General features: G+C 43.0%; 1 protein-coding gene across 1 annotated transcript in view; it reads right to left on the reverse strand.

The window, feature by feature from the left end:
* Window positions 1–24370, reverse strand: part of LAMA1 (laminin subunit alpha 1) — a 165748-nt gene that overhangs the window by 135590 nt on the left and 5788 nt on the right. Inside the window, exons 2-3 of the mRNA XM_033439381.2 lie at window positions 6364–6534; window positions 6060–6172 (exon numbers count right to left, since the gene is read on the reverse strand). Coding sequence (XP_033295272.1) covers window positions 6060–6172; window positions 6364–6534 — 284 coding nt within the window. The remainder of the gene's footprint in view (window positions 1–6059; window positions 6173–6363; window positions 6535–24370) is intronic.

Genomic DNA, 24370 nt, shown 5'->3' on the forward strand with positions numbered 1-24370 from the left:
TGAAGTACAGTTGATTTACAATGTTGTATCAGTTTCAGGTATAGAGCAACGTGGTTCAGTTTCATATGTTTATTCTTTTCCAGATTCTTTTCCATTAAGTTATTGTAAGACCTTGAATATAGTTCCCTGTGCTATACATATACAGTAGGTCTCTGTTGCTTATCCATTTTATATAGAGTAGTGTTGCATTTTACTTTGTAAGCTGTCCGAAAGCATAGCACCCAACCACCCTTGACGCATCTCTGCCACGATGCCACACGATCAAAAAGGAATAATATATAAATACATACAGAAATAAATAGAACTGCTTCCACTTCCCCCACCACTGTCCTTAAAGTCACAGCGTCACCTACGGCAGCCTCTCAGCTGAGATCCCAGGACGCCTAGTCTGTCCACGTATTAGAAGGCAGTCCATGATTTCGCCATGAGGATTATGAATTTTGCATTTTCATTCCAAAGTTAATCTAAAAACTTATAAAAGCATATTCAGAATCTGGCTGACCACTGTATAACAAAATTCTGACCCAGGATTTCAAGGCTGCCGATCTGTGTTCATGTCACTGCCCTGGCACAGTGATCACCTACTGAGATGACAGTATTACTGCCGGTTGCAAAGTGACTGCAAATCCACCTGCTGTACTCTGCTTCTCGGGGTTTGAAGGCACTAGTGGGAGGCAGGGAGGCCAGAGGAGGGAGGCAGGGAGGCCGGAGGAGGGAGGCTGGAGGAGGGAGCCTGGGAGGCTGGAGGCAGGGAGGCTGGAGGAGGGAGGGAGGATATTTCCCCTCTGGCTACTTGCTGTTCCGGTCAATGTCTTTCGCCCAGCAGCAGTTGGCCCCAGTCTTTGGCTTTCCAGAACTCCCCACATAAGCCTCCTCACCCCGGCTCAGAGGTGGGGTACTCTCCTGCAAGCCTCCAGCTGTGAGTAACCCCAATCGCCTCCCTTAGTTCCTCCTCAGTGGTTAACTCTCAGTTAGCTAGGGACTCTCTTTCCCAGTTCTCTCACACCCATTAACCAGTTCCTCCTACTAGACCTGTCCTTTTAAATAACTGCTGTGGTTTCTGTTTTCCTGATTGGACCCTGGCTGATAGAAAACAGCATGTATTTCACAATATTTTAACATTTTTTAATTGTGGTAAAATATATGTAACATTAAAATGACCATTCCAGCCATTTTAAGTGCACAGTTCAGTGGCATTAGGTGCCTTCACATAGTTGTGCAACCATCACCACCATCCGTTTCCAGAACCTCATCATCTTCCCAAACTGAAACTCTGCGCCCATTACCACTCACTCCCCATCCCCCTCTGCTCAGCACCTGGTGCCTTCTGCCTCCATAGACATGACTATTCTAGGAACTGCATGTACATGGAATCATACAGTGTTTGTCCTTTTGTGTCTGGCTCATTTCACTTAACACACTTTCAAGGTTCATCCACGTTTTTCATATATCACAATCTGCTTCCTTTTTAAGGCAAAATAATCCATGCTACGTACAGACCACATTTTGTTTATCGATTCACTGTTGATGGAATTCACTTGGTTCCTTCCACCTTTCAGCTACTGCGAATAGGCTGCCATAACACATGGGTGTGCAAATATCATTTTGAATTCCTGCTTTCAGTTCCTTTGGGGATATAGCTAGAAGGGGAACTGCTGGATCATATGGAGATTCTGTTTAACTTTTTAAGAAGCCACCACACTGTTTTCCATAGTGTTGCACCATTTTACGTTCCCAACCAGCAATGCACAAGGGTTCCAATCTCTCCACACCCTCACCAACCTTTATTTTCTGTTTTTGGATAATAGCCATGTTAATGGGTGAAAAGTGGTATCTCATTGTGGATTTTCTTTTCTCTAATGATGAAAGATGTTGAACATCTTTTTATCTGCCCAGTGTCTTAAACTTAGAGTATCTCAAACTGGAAATCCTTGAGTTCTTAAGTTGAGAAACTCTACCATAGGAATACATTTTAATATATTTAATAGAATATATACAGTTTAATATAATTAACAACTAAAATAATGCTGACAATCACAAAATTCAAGATCTATCAAATGGGTATGCTCACTCTCTCAGAATGATTTCTTTAAAATTTTAAGTTATCACAAGAGATCCTGGGCTCATGTCCATGGTATCATGCTAGGTCATTGGACAGTGAGCAATAGTTTATGACTGGACACCACCCATGTATATGTTAGTTTTACATTTGTTAAAGTGACTCGTCAGTTTTATTTTTTTTCTTAAAACTACCGCACTCATTCAATTCCCACAGACTGTTTTCTTTTTAAGTGAGACATTGCTAGATATCAGCGTAAATTCTAAAATATGGTGAATCGATGCAAGAAATGAATAGCAGGCATTACTTTAAAGAAGTAAAGAAATAAATCTAATCGTTCCTCTTGTAATGTGTTACTAAAGCAAACACTCTGTAGTTAAATCTTATTGCAAACCACACAACATTTATGGACTTTCTGATAACACCACTTTTTATCTTTTCTTTAGTTTATCTTTCAGGTACCCAAACATTATATACAGAGGCTAAAATGTCATAATTTCTACAGCTGTCATCAACTAGAGAATGAAGAATGGTATCAATGTCTTTGGCATTTGCCAAAACAGAACAAAACTGACTGATTTGGTCATAAAACCTCAGGGGCTGACATATTTACTAAGTTACATGAACACATTTACAACATGAAATTGTTGATTCCTGATAACACTGAGGTCTGCCTAATTTTACTTTAGAGACCTGTACTTCAGAGTTTACTTTTTTTTTTTTGCGGTACGCGGACCTCTCACTGTTGTGGCCTCTCCCGTTGCGGAGCACAGGCTCCGGACGCGCAGGCTCAGCGACCATGGCTCACGGGCCCAGCCGCTCCGTGGCATGTGGGATCTTCCCGGACCAGGGCACGAACCCGTGTCCCCTGCACTGGCAGGCGGACTCTCAACCACTGCGCCACCAGGGAAGCCCCCAGAGTTTACGTTTTTAAAGGAGTGAAACAAAGCAGTCAATGGGTTATTAGTTGATGGTCATCTTTTAATCAGGCTGTGAACCAAAAAAAGAAGGGGAGTGTGAAAATAAAGCACTGATTCACAGTGTGATTACACACTCACTGCCTCACCTCTGCCGACGTCAGGGTGTGAAGTCAAGCCTCCATAAACGTTAACAGGGAAGGAAAAGGGAAGAGGAAGAAGAAAGGAGGAAGCAGACAGCTGTGGTCCCTGCCCTCATGGGGTGTATAATCTAGAAGTTAACTAGCAGCTGGTGAATTGTTGGCCTGACAGGGAAATACACAGACTTTGACGACAGAAAAGTCATCAGAAGGTATAACCACATTCTAGAGTTGAGTGTCAATGAGGCCCAGGAAACAAGGATGAGATGAGGCGGAAGGGAGCCATCCAGCTGTCAATACCTAAGCAGGACCCAAATATAGCCTCACTCCTCATGGGACAACCAGCTCTGGATGCAACAGAGCAGCCAGGATCGCCAACGGTGGGTTCTGGCCAAAAATATTTAACTGGAAAGTAATCAGGACTTTAGAGCTGAGTTTAGTTCATAAGAAATAGAGGGCATAAAGGAACATGTTAACAAAGTCACAATGAAACCACCAGACAAATCCAGAATGTAGGATATTCTACAAGACAACTGGCCTCATCTATTCAAAAATTGAATATCATTTTTAAAAACGTAAGAGAGGACAATTCAGATTAGAAGAGATTTAACAAGCACATAACAGGCATCAAATGCAATGAGTGTTCCTTACTGATCCTGGTTTGAAAAAGAAAAATAAAAGCTATAAAAGACATCGGTGGCTAAATTGGGACAACTGGATATGGGTGGAGAAATAGTTACTAGGAAATAACTGTTAGTTTTGTTAGCTAATGGCCTGGTGCCTATTCAGAACAAATGTCCTATTTTCTGAAGATACAAAAAATCTTGTATTGGTCCAATGTCACCATGACTGCAATTCACTTGCAAAGTGTTCCCAAGATGAAACAAATGTGACAAACTGCTTAAAAATTCCTGAATCTCGGGGGCGGGTATGTGTGTGTCACAATAATACTGTTTTCTACATAGTCAAACATTTTCACAATAAAAAGACTCAATAAATAAATATCTGAGAAAGGTTTGCTCAGCGATAATCATATTGCACTTTTTTTAAACTGAAAGCACAGTAGAAACTTTACGTTGTGTAAAAGGTAAAGAAAATTCTGAGTATTTTGTTATTTTAAATAATCTCAATTTAGAAGCTTATGTAAAAACACTAGAAAGTACTTAGAAGCCTATAATTCTGTGTGTATGCTTGTGTTTGAATATGCCTTAAAGACCTAAAAGTGAGGCCCCCGAATTCCTCAAGCTGATTCAGTCCAACTTACAGCAAAAAGATCTCCTGTTAGGAGAAGTCAAAATTGACAAATTGCAAGATAAACAACAGTTGAACATGGATTTGAAGTCTATTCATAAAATGTCCAGCTGTTAATTTGGCCAAACTCACGTAGTATCGCATTTGTAATGATGAAAATGTTGTAGTTTTTCCCTTAAAGAAGGAAAATACATTGAAAAGATGATGAGAAAACCAACATTTCCTGCAGAAGCATCCTTACCACCGAAACAAAAACAAAAACCAGGGCAAAAAGGGGCTTTTTTCTCTCTTCCTTCAGGCAGATTTGAAAATACAAAGGCATGACATATTAATTCAGGATTCGTGGCTGGAAACACCCAGAAGTATTATTTCACTTACGTTGATACTATGAACCTGAACTTTAAAAATGTCTTCTGAACTTCACATTTTACTACCTCATTTACTGTTACGATTAGAGCTCAAAAGTTCCTTGTGCACAAACAGACACAGTATTGTCTTGTTTTCTACTTAAAATCCTACATTTTTTTTTTTTTTTTTTTTTTTTTTTTTTTGCGATATGCGGGCCTCTCACTGTTGTGGCCTCTCCCGTTGCGGAGCACAGGCTCCGGACACGCAGGCCCAGCGGCCATGGCTCACGGGCCCAGCCGCTCCGCAGCATGTGGGATCTTCCCGGACCGGGGCATGAACCTGTGACCCCTGCTTCAGCAGGCGGACTCTCAACCACTGCGCCACCAGGGAAGCCCCCTACATATTTTTTAATGATCACTTATTCAAAGAATTATGACTTTTCATCATAAGATCTCCAAAATTCCTATTTCCATCCTACAGTGCATATTTCAACTAGTTGTCTCTTTCAAGGATATTTCACACGACAGTGATGAGTTCTAACCCAAGAGAAACGGAATGGACATAAATAAGAAGGCTATGCCATCACTTTTCTGGAGAACTGAAATCAGAAATTTGACAATAGCTGCCACCTTTCTTTTTCATCCTTTCCACTCAGATTTCTTTCCTTCTCCTTCCCTTCCCCAGAAATATCTGGAGCAGCCAGAGCCCGTACCATGTTTCTCTCCATTCTCCTATGTGGTCTTAAAGCAAAGCAAGGGGATGCAAGTGGGGTCCGAGCCATTTAAATGCTGCCTGTCCCAGCTCGTGCTGAAGGCTTGCTCACAGCAGTAATGGACAACCCCAGGTACTCACAGCCCTCGCAGACGGTGTGACAGGGGTGAGGCTGTGTCCAGAGGTTTAAGACTATCCTCTTTTGTTTCCAAGCTTTGTTTTCTACGTAGAACCCTCTTACAACAGCTGCATAGCGATAACAGCAAGATAACAAGCTCAAAAGGCCGGAAATGCATGCGTTTTGTGACGCCACCTGCAGTGTGTGTGTGGACACCTGGGTACCGCCTGGCGTGGCATCCTGGGCGGATGGACGATCAGCGTCCCGACATGGCTTCTAGGAACATCAGACCACGTGGAAACACTCCACTCACCTCCCCAAGGATACCTGGGCACGATAAACGTGACAGGAAACGGTACCAAGGACAACTTCTGTGTCTCACTTAAATTCACCGGGTGGAAAAGCAGTGAGACCAGAATGTAAACGTATTAAGAAACAAGTGGACTTTCCGGAAGCTCATGAGATTACAACCCAGCCACCCACAGGCCTCCTGCAGGGGCTCTGGCCTTACCCACCTGTCTCAAGTCCAGAGTGATTGTGACCCAGTGGTACTCTCTCCCGTTTTGGATGCTAGGACTCTGCCACCAGCTATTCGTGCCATCGATGGCATTTGATATGGGATGGCGTTCTGTTGAAAGAAAACAAGAACACGCAATGCTCTCAGCTTCTGGTTTAAGTTTTTTAACTTCTAAACTGTAAAATCAGTGGAAATGGACAGGTGAGGAGAACGCAGGTCTGTGGCTCCCTAACGCAAGTCTCCAGTAGTCGGCTCGGAAGGTGTACATTTCCACGGGTCCTCCCAAAGGGGGCGCCACTTGCCTTTGGGGTTGGCACTGCTGCCGTCGCAGAGCCGGCACTGGGCGTTGCGCATGGCCCTCCTGGGCACGTGCTCCACCAGCTTGCAGTATGTCTCCGGCCCCTTCTCCCCGCAGGTCGCGTTGGTGCTGATGTGGGCATTGCTGGCAAGGTTGAGAATGGCAGGGAACAGCCCTGAAAGTCAAAAGGCACCAGATCAGCTCCGCCACTTGAAACCGAAAGGTCAGATCACTTCATCTCACTTTGCAAGTAAATCAGAAAGAGATGGCAAACTTACAGTTACCAAAGGGGAAAGGAGGGGAGAGGGATGAATTAGGAATTTGGGATTAACAGATACACACTACTGTATATAAAACAGAGAAACAATCAGGACCTACTGTATAGCACAGGGAACTCTACTCAATATTACAGAATAACCTATAATGGAAAAGAATCTGAAAAAGAATATATCTATATATATAAATGAATCATTTCACACCTGAAACATTGTAAATCAACTATACTTCAATTAAAAAAAAAAAAAAAAGAAGGAGGGGAGTTCCATGGTGGCCTAGTAGTTAGGACTTGGCACTTTTACTGCCATGGCCCGGGTACAATCCCTGGTTGGGGAACTGAGATCCCACAAGCCGCGCGGTGTGGCCAAAAAAAAAATAATAATAAAATAATTTAAAAAAATAAAATAATAAACAGAAAGAAAATAAAGAAGAAGATGGTAAGTTCACACGCTGAGCGGAGGGAGCCCTATAGGAAAGCAGTATATATGTCAATTTCATTTACATGAAATTCTAGGACAAGCAAAGCTCATCTATAGGAAAAACCAAAGAGCAGTTGCAAAGGATGCGGACTAACCATGAAGGGACTGGAGGGAATTTTGTGGGGTTGGGCTCCATTCTCTACCTGATAAAGGTTTGCGTTGCACAGGCACACGCAGGTGTGAAAAATCACAGAATGCACAAGGTTTGGGTAGATTTGTGGATTCCGCTATAGGTTGATGTGACCTCAAAAAATAAAAGTCATAAAAAAATTTTTTTAAAAAGAGTCATAAAAATATTGATGCAAATGCTGAACAGTTTAGGAGCAAAGTATACTTAGGTCTTTAACTCACTTGGAAATGCATCAAAAAATTAATCTGAATTGAAGGGTAGAGATGGATACATGGACGGACAGGTGAGGAAGAGAGTAGGTAAATGTTCGTTGCAGAATCTAGGTAAGAGCACAGATGTTCACTGTACAGTTCTTTCCACTTTTCTGATTGAAAATATTCATAATAAAATGTTGGGAAAGTAGGTTTTAAGACAAGGTTCAAATGACCCAAAACCCGTATTTGCCACTGAAATTCAAGCAACTTTCACTTAGGACATCCATCCTGTGTTCACTTTGTTCCAGGTGCCTCTGCTAATACTTACGAGGTCTTTCCTATGATTAACTAGGATTTCTCTCTCTTTGCTTTCTTTACTGCCTGTCTGTTTTGGTGAAGAAAACATTAGAACACAAAGATCCAGTTTTCAAAATTCTCTTCAAGTCAGTATGAATCTGTCTTTGTATAATCTCTTTGTCTCCAGAGATTTTTATCTTTAAGCAGCTGATCCAAACTCTTCAGAAAACAGCCTTTGGATGACTGTGAGAAAAATAACTCCATTGGGTTCTTTAGAGATTTGACTTTATCATGGTAAAGAGGATCATAGCAGTGAAGATTCTATAAACTTCTAGAAAGGATGGGGCAGGTGATACAGAAGAGGTGTTCTTCACGAATGGATGTTGTGAACTCAGGTAGTGTGAGAAGGAGGGGTTTCAGTTAAGCGGGCTTCCTCTAATTTACCAGAACTTGACTCAAGGTCACAGAAGATAAACTTTTCTTTATAAAGGGCATAGAATCAATATTATCTCTAAAATATTTCTCTTCCAGTGAAATTTGAAAAAGCACAATATAATTTTAGTAATCTAGAAGGAATTCATGTATTTTATTTTTATTTTTTAGGTACTGCTTAATATTTTCAATGACCTTTTCTTTTTTCTTTTTCCTTTGGCCACACCTCATGGCTTGTGGGATTTGGGATCTTAGTTCCCCAACCAGCAGTTGAATCCAGGCCCTCAGCAGTGAGAATGCGGAGTCCTAACCACTGAACCACAAGGGAGTTCCCAACCTTTTCTATTACAAATATTTTAATAATTTAAATTATAAAATAAAAATGGTTATTTTTATGAATTTCTATATTTAAAAAAAACTCACCATGCAACTATTAAAAAAAATAACTTATGGTTCAGTCAAAATAAAAAGAAATATAAATAGAAAAAAAATAACTTATTAGGTAGTCTTCCAAAGACTTTCCACATAAAACAGAGCTATCTATTAGCAGTTCTATCCTAGGAGAATGGCCCTACTCAAATCAATAGACCCTTAGCCTCTCAATAGAAACTAGTTATGGAATATTGTATTCTAGAGCATTACTCTTAATTTTGAAACATAACACAGACTTACATAACACAGACTTAATTTTGAAACATAACACAGACTTACATTACAAACATAACACAGACTTACATCATGTATTTTTTTGTTTTTAACTTAAAGTTGGTCATTTTTATCATATTCTTTTAAAGGGATTTCTTTGTCAATTAAAAAGGCTTTATGAAAAAATAGATGCACCTTTACATTTAATTATGCAGGTCCCCAAATTATTATTTTTCTCAACCAGTAGTTAGACACTTACATTTTAGGCAATGATCTAGTTCCTAAAGTGACATGTAATTCTTGGGAGTCGTACTTACATGGGGGGAGGAGCTGATATTTATTCTGTTTGGTACCGAGGTAAATATTAATTTTAATAACTGTGGTGTTACATCCAAATAGCTGCAGTGGTGTTTTCCAGGCTCTGGATCACGTCTATGCATTTTGATTTACAGTGCAATCAACTCTACCCCTTCCCTTCTCACAGACTAGCCAAGCAAGGAGAAGAAAAAAGGTCACAGGAACTAATTTAACAATGCATTTCTCTATCAACAAATCCTTTACCAGTTAACTAAAAAAATGTTCCCACTTTCTCTTTTTTTCTCTCCCTCCAGTTGCTGGACATCAAGAGAACAGCCCACTTCCTGCCCGGAGCTCACCCCACCCCGACCTGCAAGGGCCTTGAGTTATTGGGGAGGTGGAAGGTGAAGGGGGCGGGGGTCAGGAGGGCACCTGCCTCTTTACTCAGGAGCCTGTGCTCTGAGTCACTGAGAAAAAGAAGTTTAAACCTTGTGAACATAACATAACTTTGGTGAATAATATCTCAATTGTAGGAATCAGGTAGGTCTTACACTAGACAGGTTTTAAAGCACTTCCACACCTCCTTACCTGGCTGGTATTCTAAAAACACTTTTAATAAAAAGAAAGATAAGTCCCTTCGTTAGCATGGTTGTGTAGAAACACCTTGAACTGACTAATTTCTAAAATCTATAGGGTTGCCTTTCACTAAAACTAAATCTTTCTTCTCAGATAAGCTCATATTTGGGGAAAAAAAATTCACTAAAAATTATTCCTTACCTATTACATTTGCTCTCACTTCATAGTTCTAGAATAATTATTATTCCTTGTTGCATATGACCACAGCTGCTAGAATATGAAAGAAAGTTGGAAATTTGTACTGGAGGAAGCATGTTTGAAGAAGAATTTTTAAAAATTCCTCAGGTTGCTGAACCTTTTCAAAGACTACTGAAATATTTCAATAAAGGGCAACTAACGTGAGCTTCAGGTAGGGGGAGAAATAGGAAATCAAATGGTCAGAAAGGGCACTGGGATCAAGAACCTGCCAAGAACAAAAGTTCGGCTTTACACATAAAAATCAAAGGCAGAACGAGGTCTGCAGCAGGCACATGTGACACAGTTTCCCATCACCTGGCCGTGCACTTAATATATTAGACGACTATACATTTTTGTTGAGAGACATTATTTACTTTAGTTAGTGTTAACTGTGGTTTGTACTTTTGCCCCCATTCGGGACACACAATGGAATCATTTTTCCACCCCTATACTTAACCAGTAGCTAAAGACTTCATGACACCAAACTCCATCGAGCATGAAATAAATTCCTTCTCACTCACCAGTAGTTCCTTTTCTTTTTTAAAACCCTTTATTCACAGTCTGGGTCCACTTGGCCTTCTTAAATGCATTTTAGGACCACTTTCATCTACTGGAAACTCCCTCATTAATAGTAGGTGAAAACTACCATGAAACTGAGGGCAAAAAAATGCTACTACACATGATTAGCGCAGTTTTTAGCCGAGATACTTTCCACATTGAATAATTTGTTTTTAAAAGTTTCTGGGCTTTTTCCCAGTAAAAAATATTTTTGCTATCTTAAAAATAGGGTATCTAAAATACTGACTAGCGCCAAGGTGCAAGGCTCACTGCAGCAATTTCTTTATCAATATTTCTCAAATTATTCGGGGCCAACCGTTCGTGGCCTTAATGCATTTGGGGTGTAAGAGAAGCATGAGTTTTTTCTAATGAGCTTTTTTTTCTTTTTTGGAAAAAAAAAAATTTGGGGGTTCTACCAAATGTTATATTTGTCTAATCCATACTCAGAGTCATTGTGATATTCTGAAAAGGAAACGATTTGCAATTCTAAGGTAAAGTATCTGGGAAAATATGTTCAGATCGTTTTTAATGGCATATTTAATATCTAACCTGGAGGTGTCCAGGCTTAAAATGGACTGTCCATTCTAATCATGGGTTTACTATCACCTCTATTAGAATCACTAGTGCCTGTAACAGCAGCTTTGGGTAAGAAGTGAGCATGTGGGATTTTGAGTCAGAAAGCCCTTGGCTTGAATTCCGGGTCTACCAGTTGCCTGCTGAGGGCTTCCCCTCTTGGGTCTCCTTGTCTGTGTAATGAGAAGCACTATGCCTGGGAATATTTATGAGCATTAAATGAGACTGTGTCATAAAGGGCCTAATACAACGTATGAAGGGCTCAATAAATAATTGCTATGATTATTTTCATATTATCATTGGATATCACTAATACAAATATAATTAAACTTTCATGGTTATATTTCATCTATTGGAGTCTCTGTATCTCTGATTAAGTTTTAGATGAAGTAGTTGGTTTGCATTTAAGGGTCACCAAGTACGAAAAGGATCTACCTTTAAAGAGAAGAACCATGCAGCCCAGAAAGCTGTGCATCACGAGAGAGGCGTGGAGGAAACTCAGACCCTCGGGTCACCCCACCCTCCTCCAAGGCAGGGGGTCCCTGCACAGAAGGCTGAGCAGGAGTGTTCGCCCGACTCACTCATCCCACCTCACCCTCCGGCCCTCCCTCTCCTCTTTTCCTTCTTATTATTCTTTCTGTTGTTGCCTTTGCAACACTGTATAGCTGGATCCAAGTTAAACGTACATTTGTAAACAGCGATCCCCTCCTCTCATTTTTCTGTAAGCTGACAGGGAAGGCATCTCTGGGGTGACATTTGAGCAGCTGCCTCAAAAATAAGAAGGGACTAGCCATGCAGGGGTAGCACTATCGTTTAACACATCTGGCTTTCTTTGTATTCTCCTTGCATTAAAAACATGCTGAGACTAGGTCTGTGAGCTTTGTCAAAGGGGTCCACTGGCGCCAAAAGGTCAAGCACCCAGGCAGGGAGAGCACTTCGGCTACAGTGCTGGGAGCCAGGAGTTCATGGCGTAGGTGACTCTGTAAGTCTGCTTTCCCACCTCCTCTGCCAGGAACCTAGCTCATCCCTGGACAAGGGCAGCCAGGAGGATCCAGGTGGATTGTGAAGGTGAGAGGGGCTTGGACCAAGGCAGGAGTTAATGTCCTGCTCAGGTGAAGTCCTCAGCCACCTGACCCGGTGGCCTGGAGAAGCAGCTGCCTCCAGCTCAGGGGCCCTAAGTGGAAAATGAGTCCTTAATGCCAGCTAGGTTGCAGGACCAGAAGACGAGATGCCTTGAGGAAACTAATGAAAACTTTCCCTCTCTCCCAGGGAATATAATCACCCTCATGAGATGTAGGTTATCATCTGATTTCCCACATTTGGTATTTTCAGGGCACGCTCTCTGTAGATGCTAAGGACCACACATGAAAGGAGAGAGGGGTAGAGACAGAGGAACGTTTAAACTGAAATTACTTAACAGTAATGCATCCCAACCCCTAAGATATGGTCAGGAGGCTCTTGACAAGCTGTGGCACAATTCATCTTAACTCAAACTTTTTTTCCCAGAAAACGATACAAATATACCTGTATATTATGAAGTAGGTGTATTTGAAAAATATTATAAATTAAACTGTTTTCCCACTTTTACTTCTAATTCATCAGCCATTGACAGCGGCTTTTGACAATAAGGGATTCCTTATTCCTGTTTCTTTCCCACAAGAAACCTACAACCAACATTCTGCCAAACAGAACTACACCATTTAAAGACATTCTATTTCAAGTTATTTATTATAAATTAAAATCACTTTAATCATTACTTGTTTTGTTTATCAAATACCAATAGTTTCAGAATGTTGAAACAATAAAACATCGACACTAAAGTTGAAATAGATGAAAGTTTTGCTTGCTTTGTGTCAAACAGGGCTTCTGTTTCCGATGAGAATTCTGCAAACTTACCAGTTATTTTATTTCTCAAAATATCTACCACTTGGGAGCACTTGTGAAGGAGAGTGACTTGAGTCCCCTGTGGGCTGTAGCAGACCCCTTTCAGCCAAGACAGAGAATGAATGGCCCCTCCCTCCATTCCCAAAAAGCAAATACTTGGTTTTTGGACGAAACCTATTTAATCATTGGTGGCTGTTAGTAAAAGAAAAAGCTTTAAAATATTCTAGGGATTCCAAGGCCCTTTCCAGCACAGTGGAAAAAAAAAAAAAAAAAAAAAAAAGATGGGAAAGAGAGAGAGAAAGACCCCACAGGAACTTGAGGGAGAAGTCAAATCCCAGCTCCTGGGAGTACGGCATTTAACACCCTTGACTTTTTTTCTCACGTGGGAAGATGAAAAGAAATTTAATCTCAGAAAACCCAGATGGGGTGGTGGGCAAAAGGCCTTGGAAGGGTTTTGCCAGAGTCCATTTCCATAGCAATGGGCTCGAGGTGTCCTTGACAAAGACAGAGGTTTTCACTGTAAGATAAACAAGCTATGAGGACCTAGGCCTGAACACTGACTGTAGAAACTAACACCTTATCAAGACTGCCTCCTCCTGCCACAAAGGTTCCTTAATGCTTATATTTGATGACACTGCGGGTTTTGACTCAATACCCAAGTTTAGTTGCAGAGACCGTAACTACAATTCATCCATCAAGAGGTTTTCTCTTTTGTTGCCACAAAACTGAAATTTAAGGGCAACAATTAAAAAGCTCTACAGGATCGAAATCACTATAGCACACAGGCAAAGCGCAAAAGCACCTCAACATCCATAAGTACTTTGATATTTCATATTATTCCCATTACCCTGGGAAGCCACTGCCCCTCCTCCCTCCTCTAAATTCTTACAGAAGGGAACTCAGCTTAAAGGGAAATCAAAAAGCAAGTGCAGCCTTTAGGTGGAATATTGACAGCTCCGTTGAATGAAAATGCAGTTATATTCTGCTTGTATCAACATCATTTATCATGTCTACAATGTTGATATCATTTGCTTAAATACCTAAAAGCATCAATTAATTCAACATTTCCTAACCAGCTAAACGCTTCCAAAAACCACCAACTTTTCTACGAACGCTTCAAGGTCTTAGATTTTTCTTCCCCCTTCTTCTGCCACTTCTGTGCTCCATTATATAAATTTTACTTGCTTATGCTTTAAAGCTTTGGCATGCTCTTTAGGGACGTACCCAAGGCCACTTCATGGGTGTGCAGTCGCCCTTGGTTTACAGCCCTGTTGACACTGTCTTGAAATTTCTCATAATGTAAATAAGGGGGCCCACATTTTCATTTTGCACCAGCTCTTAAAATTACGTAGTTGGTTCTGGAAATGCCTTGTGAAAGCGTCAGTCAGGGACTGTCCTCGCGAGCATCCGTGGACCTCTGATTGGATCACCTGGCATTCGAGATGCCCGTGCGTTACCGCCTCTAACACCAGGACAATGACCCCGAGGAGGCTGGATCCACCGGATTACAGCTCCATTCATTCCAGAACATACTGAGAGGGACAGCTTACAAACCACGAAAGCATTTGCAATACCTTCCACCTCAGAGTCCAACAGCAGACAAACACATCTGACAACTAGAGTAAACACCCCAATCAAAAGTCCGGAGTCACATTATCTTGGTATCATTCTCACTGGGGCTGATAACACTGTATTTTCTGAGTTCTAGTACCATTGTTTTTTCTGAGATTGGGCTGCTTCTTTATCTAGATACATACGCTTAATGGGATAATCTGTCTATTTTTTTAGAGCTATTACTAAGTCAAGGATGTATATGAGAATCGTGATCACTCTCTTCAGTTCCTGGCCTCACGCTGGCTCTTCACTCAACTTCAGTTCGGATTCTCCTCCTTTAAATCACTCAAAATGCCCTCATCAAGGTCTCCATCCCCAGCGTGCAGTTCACCTGCCGTTTACTGGACCTCACGGTAGCTTTTGTAAACAAGGACCCTTCTCTCTGGTTTAAACCCCTCTTCTTTTGGCCCTGTCATAACTGCAGACACCTAGTTCTTCCCTCTGTCACAGCAGCTTGCTGGCCGTCTCTGCCAGTGATCCAGACTCTCCCCATGACCCGATGTCCCAAGGAAAGCAGAAGAGGCCCATCCCCCATACAGGCACATTCTCAGGGGGAAAGCGGGAGGCGTATACTTTCCCCAAAAACTATTTACAAACACTATTTCGGTTTTCCACCCCACGTGCCCAGCACTCCCTTGTTCGATATGATTAGTCCCCATGTGGATAACAACAGAACAAGGCATCACACACATGGGAAGTGAACACACTGTGTCCTGGAATGAGTGGAATCTCAACAGTGGCTAAAATAAATCCAGTATAAGTTTCACAGGGATAGATGCAGGACCTTCCACGTTTCCCCAAACCCACCTGCAAGCACAGCGCAATCTGGGTGAAGACGGAAAAGATGCTCTAGTTCCTGGTGACAGGGACACACAACATGAAAACGGTGCTATGAGAAAAGTGAACATGAGCTAAGGTTGAATCAATAGAAAATGACCCATGGCATCCACAGATTTGATCTTTATAATTGAACTATGCACAAGATTTACGAAAGTCATTCTGTGCTCAACTGGGCAAAGAGAGGGTTGGAGCAGAGCTTCTCAAACTTTTATCAAATCAGCTGGAGATCTTGTTACAAATGCAGATTCTGATTCTGCAGGGCAGGGCTGGAGCTGAGCTACTTCCTGGTTAAGTATCTCCCTGGGGCTGCTACTCTGACTTCAGCAGATGAAATGGTCTCTTGGGGTTTTTCCAGCTCCAACTCTCTGGGGTTGGCCTATTCAGCCGAGCCCTGGAACAAAGTTCATCAGACTGATGAGTAAGATCACACTTCCTCCAGAGTCTTCTGTCACTATTTAACCAGAACTCCAGATTCCCCGCACTGCATTTATGTTTTGGAAACCTTTGGCAATTATTTTTAGAGGGAATTCGGGACTTTGGTTAAAACAAAGTTTTTTGGCTTATTGTAAAGGGGGAAAAAAGGTGAAGGCCTCCAAAATTAAAGATGTAACATACAAACAAGGTCACCTGAGCATCAGCCAGGACAATCTATTAATCCAGTATTTTGATTCCTCAGTCCTGTTCGACCCGAGTGATGCTGCCACTGGCTGGTTCATCCATGTTGAAAATGATACTATTGAAGACATGGTGAAATGCTTCGATGATGTTAAATTTTAAAGAAGGCTATGTACCTGCGCTGCCTATTGCTGACAGAGACCCAGCCCTTGCAGCCTGTCCTGTCCTGATGGTGCTGGTATTCTGACCTGATGTCTTTTCACAGAGGCCTGGAGGGGGCTTTACACACGGGGGTGGGGTGGGCCAGAGGGGACAGCATGGCATCCATCCCCTGGCTGCCCTGGGACCTTGCCTTTGAGCTTCCGGGACATGGTCCAGGTCTAGGTGACAGAGGAGAGGAAGCATTTTCAAAAGAGCCTCTGAGCAAAAACAGGGCCATCCTCAGAAGGTGGGGCCGTCTCCCCATCCTAGCGAGGAAGACAGCTGGAGAGACTTGGGAAAGGTCAAGGACACAGCAGTGCCCTTGAGCCCTCCGCCCCCATCATGTTAAAGTAAGATTTCTAATATTATTTTTCTTTCATTTTCTGAATTTTTCCCTATATTTTCATTATGATAATAGGGAAAATTTAGTCTATTTCCACACATTAGTAGTGAATCAGAACCCAGCCTGGACCGCATGAATAGGTGACTCTCAAACAGGTCACATTTACATACAACTTCTCTTTTTATTTTTTAAATTGAAGTATAGTTGATTTACAATGTTTCAGGCGTACAGCAAAGTGATTCAGTTTTATATATATGTGTGTGTGTGTGTGTGTGTGTGTGTGTGTGTATTTTCAGATTCTTTTCCATTATAGGTTATTATAAGATATTGAATATAGTTCCCTGTGCTATATAGTAGGTCCTCGTTTCATATTCATCTTCTTTAATACATTTTCTTTTCAAACAAACCAGTAAAAACCAAATAGCCTGTCTTTCCTGCACACTGCAGTAGGATTCACATATAGGTTCCCCACTTTGAGCAAAGTACACATCTTCAACCAATGGACTGTGGACGGTGAGTTCTCTGTTTTAGTCCTAAGTGGCACTTTCCATACTTGCCCCTCCCCCTCGGGTCAGCACCTCAGCACAGACCTCCCCCTGCTGACTCTCCAATCCTCTGCCCTTTACACTGGACAAGCTGGCATGGTTAGGAGCCTAATTTGTTTACAGGAGGATGTCAGCCCTTCTTTCAACCTCTGAGATTGGTTCCCCACTGGCCAGTCCAGAACTTCTGTGAGTGCGGCAATTGTCCCCTCCTGGGGGTTGCAATTTCCAGAGCCGTCCCCAACTTGAGTGTCTTGAAACCGAGGATGTAAACTGATTGACTCAAGATGAGCATCCTCTAAACATAAACGGTAACTAGTACAGTGTCTGAAATTAAGAAACTTCAATATAAAGACAGTGACTTGGTGCATGTGATATCGTGTGTGTGTGTGTGTGTGTGTGTGTGTGTGTGTGTGTGTGTTACTTAGGTTAAACTACCCATTTGCAGCTGGTATTAAAATCAATGATGCGTCTCTTGGGGTGGTCAGGGCATATTCCAATAAGGAAGACTGTCCAGGGTCGGGGCACTCACCATAATGTTCTCTGTCTCCATCAACACCAATACTTTGCTAATTAGCGAGGAAAATATTTAAAATGGGCTATTAGTAAAATTAGTGGATTGTTAACAGAATCACGAACAATAGAAACCGAATCTCATAAAGAGAATTTCATGGTAGTCAAGATATTTATATAAATTAAAATATTTTAGTGGGACTTCTGGCTATGGTAAGTAAAGAGATTGACAAAAACAGTTATATAACTGAACAAAATTTTCAGAAACAACCATTTCAGGATTCTGAAACTAACCAACAACAAACAAGTTGGGAAGCTTTTCTTTATGAAAAGCTACTCTCTCTCTCAGACTGTGAGAGAGAGAGTAGCTTTCTGCCTGGGTCTACTCCATACTCACCCCCACTCCCAGGGCAGGGTGAGCCCTGAAAACCAGCAGCTTTAGTGCTGGAGATGGACAGCTGACTTGATTTGGAGCAGAGAATGGAAACAGATGCTCCGTGATGCTGACAAAGTTGTAAACTCAGTAGAAAACAAATGGGAACACCCTGTAGTTCGGCTAGCTGAGGTTGCCATCCTAGTAGGAGAAGATACAGATGGCTAGACCAGCCAAACACTTAACAGGGGATCCTGGGCACACGGGCATCAAAGAAGGACCAGATCAGCTCTCCATACTTCCCAGGCTTTTTTAATTGAAAAAGAATAAAATAGTTAAGAAAAGATTTAACAAAGGAAATTCAAGACCAATACACTGAAAACTGTGAAACATTTCTAAGAGAAATTAAATAATATCTAAATGAATGAAGACAGGTTTCTTATTCATAGACAGGAAGAGTCAATATTATTAGACAGCACTTCTCCCCAAACTGATCTACAGATTCAATCTAATTCCTATTAAAATCTCAGCTGGCTCTTTTGTAAAAATTGACAAGCTGATACTAATGGAAATGCAAAGGACCTAGAACTATCAAAGCAATTTAGCAAAAGTGAATTGTGGAATGGCTTAAATCACCCAGTTCAAAACTGATTACAAAGCCAAAGGAATCCAGACAGTGTGATGTTAGCACAGGGACAGACACGTGGATCAAAAGAACAAAAGAGGGTCCAGGAATATACACTGAAAATCTATCTGATTCCTTCAAATATTATTTCAGAATTATTTGAATACTGAATTTGAAATTACTTCATTTACAGAAAACTGTCTTATGCACAAATTTTCGGGGAATGTTTGACCACAGAAAACAAGGCACATCTTAACTTAGTCAATTTTAATAATTAAAACTAAACCAACCAGGTTGGAAACTACTAAAGGCACACTAGATGTTATGCTCATATTTCTAAAGAGAATAGGCCATTCATTCTTCCATTCAGTAATAAGTGATTTTTATCACACAAAAATCCATCTGTGACATAAATTCTGTATGCCTTTGTTCTGTTCCTGAGAAGACCAGGCTGGCTTAGCCCAAAATGCCTGGAGGAGAACAGCTGTTCCCCACTTAAACGATGTCCTCCAAAGGCAGGCAGGTAGAGTTCCTTTAAACAAAAACTCTATATAAAAATGTAACTCCAAGAGCTAGTCAACAAATGCCAAAAAGACCGAAGTCAAGACAAAATAGAGTGTTCTATAGTCACAGTCTTCAAACTAAACGGAAACACATTGCAGTAGAAATGCAGTGTTTACTCAGAGCTCTCTCTCTGTTTACAGTGACACTATTTTACAGCAATAAGTGGGGTGATAATGGTGGTCCAGGCATTCAGAAACAAAAATCCCTCCAAATTTGAACTGATGGACACACGTAGCCTAGGATTCCTTGGGCACTTCTTGTGCCTGCTTGACTACAGCTCTAGGGGTTCAAGGACCAGGGTGCAGAACTCTAGAAACTCAACAAATACCTATTGAATATGTGAGTTAATGAGTTGTGGGCTTGAGATGCCTAGAAGTCAGTGGTCCCAAATCTAGAAATAAGATTTTGTTAAATATAATCTGGGCTTCAAGCCTTATTCGTCATTTAATATTATTTCAATTACAAAAACGTAATCCTTTTTTCTCCTTTGTACTGAATTGGTATATGGGGAAAAAAAGGTGAATGATCTCTTCAAGCTGCCAAGCCCCTCCTGATTTCCAGATTCTGTGGCTCTTCTCTCTCTGTATTGGACCCTGTCTGCGAGCAGGGAAAGTATCTGGATTTAGTGTTTCTGCTACTAGGTTGTCCCTGGTCATGTGTTTTGGTTCAGAATGTGAGCTTTGGTCCCCAGAATGCCTGACCATCTCCTACCGTAGCTTGGTTACCTGCATTCTTGTTCCCCATCCCTGCATCCTGTCTGGGTACCTGCTAAGGCCTCCCAGCCTTCTCGAGCTGGCATCTGTCCTTTCCCAGCCCATCTGTGCCCAGGAATCATCACTCTGCCTCTTCATTAGGGACTTTTCCAAATCCCAACCGCCTGTCTGTCTGAACCTCTCAATACTATCCATTCACTGGGTTCCCTCACAATCCCTGGTGCTTGTCTGAATTGGGACTTTCATTCATTCATCCAACCAATATTTACAGAATCAACACTAAACGCCAGACGCTGAGTAGGTATTAGAAATAAGAACAAAAATCTCTGCCCTCCAGGAGAGACAGGCAAGGTAACAAACCGTTACAAAATGACGTGCTGGTCAGAGGTGTGCACAGATTGCTATGGCAGGAGCAGGAGGCACACCTGGATGACTGGGTGGACCAGAATAAGGCACTGTCACAGGTGAACCACCATGTCACATTATGGGAACCATGGATGCGTCAGAATGGCCCGAAGAGGGTACGCAGTGGGAGAAGCAGCTGTGGAGAGGCTGCAGCAGGGCCAGACCACAGAGGGCCAAGTAAGTCCTGCTCAGTAGAGTGAGAAGCCACTGTAACAGTTCCACAGGGACAGGATGACCCCATTAGCTTCACGGCCCGCTAACCCCTGGGAGGCTTCGGATGCCAATGGCTTTCTGGGCCCTGGGGAAACTTTTATTGGCCACATTAGACTCATCCCAGCATCTGCAGCCCGGCTATCCATTCCTGCAGAACCTGCCTCAACCCAGCAGATGGGCCGGGTCCAAATTCCAGCTCCATCAGTCTGGGGTTAGTCCAATACAGCACCCTCCAGTACCGTTAAGCCTTTAGGTGGGCGCTGGTCTGCAGGTCAGTGTAGGTGGGTTGTGGGTGGGTGTGGTGTGAGTGTGGTATGTCTGGTGTGTGTGTCTGTGGTGTGTCTGGTGTGTCTGGTGTGTGTGTGATATGTGTCTGGTGTGTGTCTGGTGTGTATTTGTGGTGTGTGTGGTGTGTGTGGTGTTTGTGGTGTGTGTGTGGTGTGTGTCTGTTGTGTGTGTGGTGTGTGTGGTGTGTGGTGTGTCTGGTATTTGTGTGGTGTGTGTCTGTTGTGTGGTGTGTGTGGTGTGTGTCTGTGGTATGTGTGGTGTGTGGTGTGTGTGTGGTGTGTGTCTGTTGTGTGGTGTGTGTGTGGTGTGTGTGTGGTGTGTGTGGTGTGTGTCTGTGGTGTGTGTCTGTGGTGTGTGTGGTGTGTGTGGTGTGTGTAGTGTGTCTGTGGTGTATGTGGTGTGTGCGGTGTGGGGTGTGGTGTGTGTTAGGGACATAGAAGGTAGAAAGGCTCTTATTTTGCTCTTGGAGCTTGAAGGGAAGTCATAAGCCAAACACTGAAAAAACCTTCTAACATGCAAATGACCAGGCCCCACCCCACACCACCTAAATTGTAGTCCCTGAGGCGGGGCGCCCTGGGCATTCATGGGATTAAAAACTAACGTGCAGCCCAGACAGAGAATTTCTGAATTAACTGTACCTGCTCTCCAGGCGCAAAGAGCTGGCCAAGCAGGAGAGCTGTGAGGCCCCCTGAGACAAAGGAAGTCTGGAGGAGTAGATGTCACCCAGCAGGGGGTTTGGCGAGGAAGCTAAGGCAGGGCACTCGCTGCCCCTCCCCTCTCCCCACCCCCCCCACCCCCACCCCAGCCCCACGGGGCCTGCTTGCTGCAACCTGAACTTATGTGACGGGGAGCAAGCAAAATACAGATGCTAACTTCCACCTGTGCTACTTGAATCCCCTCAACCATGGTTTCTCATGGAGAACGTTTCTTTCTAGCTATGCACTTGGACTTCCTCAAAAACAATTCCATCAAGAATGTCCAGGGCTTCCCTGTTGGCACAGTGGTTGAGAGTCCGCCTGCAGATGCAGGGGACACGGGTTCGTGCCCCGGTCCGGGAAGATCTCACATGCCGCGGAGCAGCTGGGCCCGTGAGCTATGGCCGCTGAGCCTGCGCGTCCGGAGCCTGTGTCTCCGCAACGGGAGAGGCCACAACAGTGAGAGGTCCGCGAACCGCAAAAAAAAAAGAAAAAAAAAAAAAAAGAATGTCCATAGTGGAATCATAATGAGGAAAGCAGCTGAGAAGGACCTCAGGACACACCCCGACTTGGGGCCTGGAAGGTTGAGGGTCCACTACACGTTTGGTGCATGAAACTGAGCAAGTAAGTGAATGAGCAAACACAGGGGAAAATCTATAAACACTGACTAGAAATGACAACAATCCCACAAGAAAACATTATTCCCTACCCCAAGAAGGTGTCAAGGATTTAAAATGCCAACTCCCTTACAAGAAGAGCAGTGGGAGCTCCCAAAGACACCTCACAACGTTCATGAATATCTCAAACTCTCCCCACCCCAAACTTCTAGAATGAACAAAAGTGCAGCCATGAAGCCAGGGCAGAGTTGTAAAGAGTTGGGAAAACTAGATCACGTACAAAAACAAAGACAGAAATGCCTGAATTGGAGATTCAGAAGGAAGGCGTTGAAGGATGGACAGTGGGAATTTTGAGGATGGGGAAAGAGGACTAGCCCACCACAGGACAGAGCAACAGGTACAGAAACTACACCAAGTGGCAAAGATAGTTCTGGAAACAACTATTTAAACTAGAAACCCAACAGGCTCAGCTTGAAGGCCAGTTGGAAAATTCCTTCCGCCTCTGGTATCCAGATAGGAATAAGGTTTCCTAAAACAGATTCTAGATCCTACTCAGACCTGTGGAATCCTAATTCCCTCCAGTGGCACGAAATCTAGGAAGCTGGAGGACCTCCTGCCCCGAGAGGAGCCGGGCTCAGGGCTGGGTTTGCAATCCAGGGGCTGGGTAAGGGTTTCATCATTGTTAAGGCAACCCCGTTGCCTCTGCGGGGGGCTGGGGGGGCGGTGTGTTGGCGTTACTGCCCTCTCACTGCCTAGGGCTCAGGTCCCAGCATAGAACCTGTGCCCCCAAGTGATCTGTGTGTGGAAAGAAATGCGGGGAGCTAAGGTTTTGCTCTTTGAAAGAACAATGTCCCCTCTTTTTGACCTTGATCGATGGCATTCTGGGCAAGCCATCCACAAGAGGACCAGATGGCAACTCTGGCTGGATGGGAACCCCGACTGATCACAAAATACAACGCAAGTTCAAAAACGGCCACAGAGGCCATAAAAACAAGTCTGCCCTGGGGCGGGGACCAGCTGGCCATGGGGGATCGGCTGAGGCTTCAGGTAGAGAGTGGGGATGCCACTCAAGTGAGGGAGTCATGGGAACAAATCACACAGCCCAGAGTCAATACCTGACTTTGTGAATCTGGGGGGATGACGGACGGCTGTGGCCAGCGGGTGAAGCCAGGGGGTGCACTATGAAGACAGTGGTTAAGGAGCACCAGTCTCACCGCCATGTGGGACTAGACTAGATGAGCGGATGCTGCCATCAGAGACTTATTCCAAGTGGCTGGCTATAGTCTTCTGGACAGACAGTGATCATCTGCAGTGTAATAAAGAGGAACAAAGGCAAAAAAAACCCAAAAAAAAATCAGGGACCTTTTTAAAGGAAGAAACAAAAATGCAGAGGGATGATTTAGATAGGGGGAATACCAAAAAAACAAAAGAAAGAAAAGGAAGATGAAACCAAGGCGACCGAAAGAATGCCATAAACTGGGAGAAACAGGGAAAGAAGTCATTGGAGCAGGAAAGAATTCCTGTGCTGGGCCTGAGATAACAAGAGAATCGCTTTTAGTGAGTAAAATCCTGCCATTACAAAGAGGTTGGAAGACATTTAAAAGTGGGGTGTACAATAATCAGCATCGTGGAGCGAGGTTTTTCTCCTTTCTGAATGTCCCCTCTTAACTAAAAATGATCTGTTAAACTTAAGCATCTTTTATATTGTTGTAAAGAGTTTCCTGAGGTTCTGGCAGGAAATTATGGAGCAATGCCACAAAATGCAGGAAATCCTTCAGGGAATGGGAAAAGACGGCACTTTCCATAAATACTCATGGAGCTAAATCTGACATTCCCATCAGCAAGGCAGGAGGTTCTCTGGCACAAGAACTGGAGTCATACTGCCTGCTGGGCCAGCAGATCTGACTTCAAAGATAAGTTCAGGAATGAAGAGATTCGGACTTCAAATGGTTGAATCAAAAAAGGGAAAAAATGCACACACACGCTGAAATCAGGATCTGATGTGTTTCCACAGCATCGTTTCTGGATTAACCTCTGAGGTAAATGCTTACCTAGGCAAGAATGTTATCCACCACGCTGGTGTGGAATCTCAGTGTTTCCATTGTCTGTCTCCTGCCCCTAAGCAAGACAGAAAATCACTGGGAACAAGTTACCCCAAAGAAAGCTCTCCCGATCCAGCCCTGAGAAAACAAAGACGCTGGTGGCAAGCATCTGTGCCGTGAAATGGTTACTCTGAGCGCTGTCACCTCAGTACAAAGGACATGAAGATGCA

Source organism: Orcinus orca, chromosome 15, assembly GCF_937001465.1.
Source record: "Orcinus orca chromosome 15, mOrcOrc1.1, whole genome shotgun sequence".
In the NCBI taxonomy this organism is placed as follows: Eukaryota; Metazoa; Chordata; class Mammalia; order Artiodactyla; family Delphinidae; genus Orcinus; species Orcinus orca.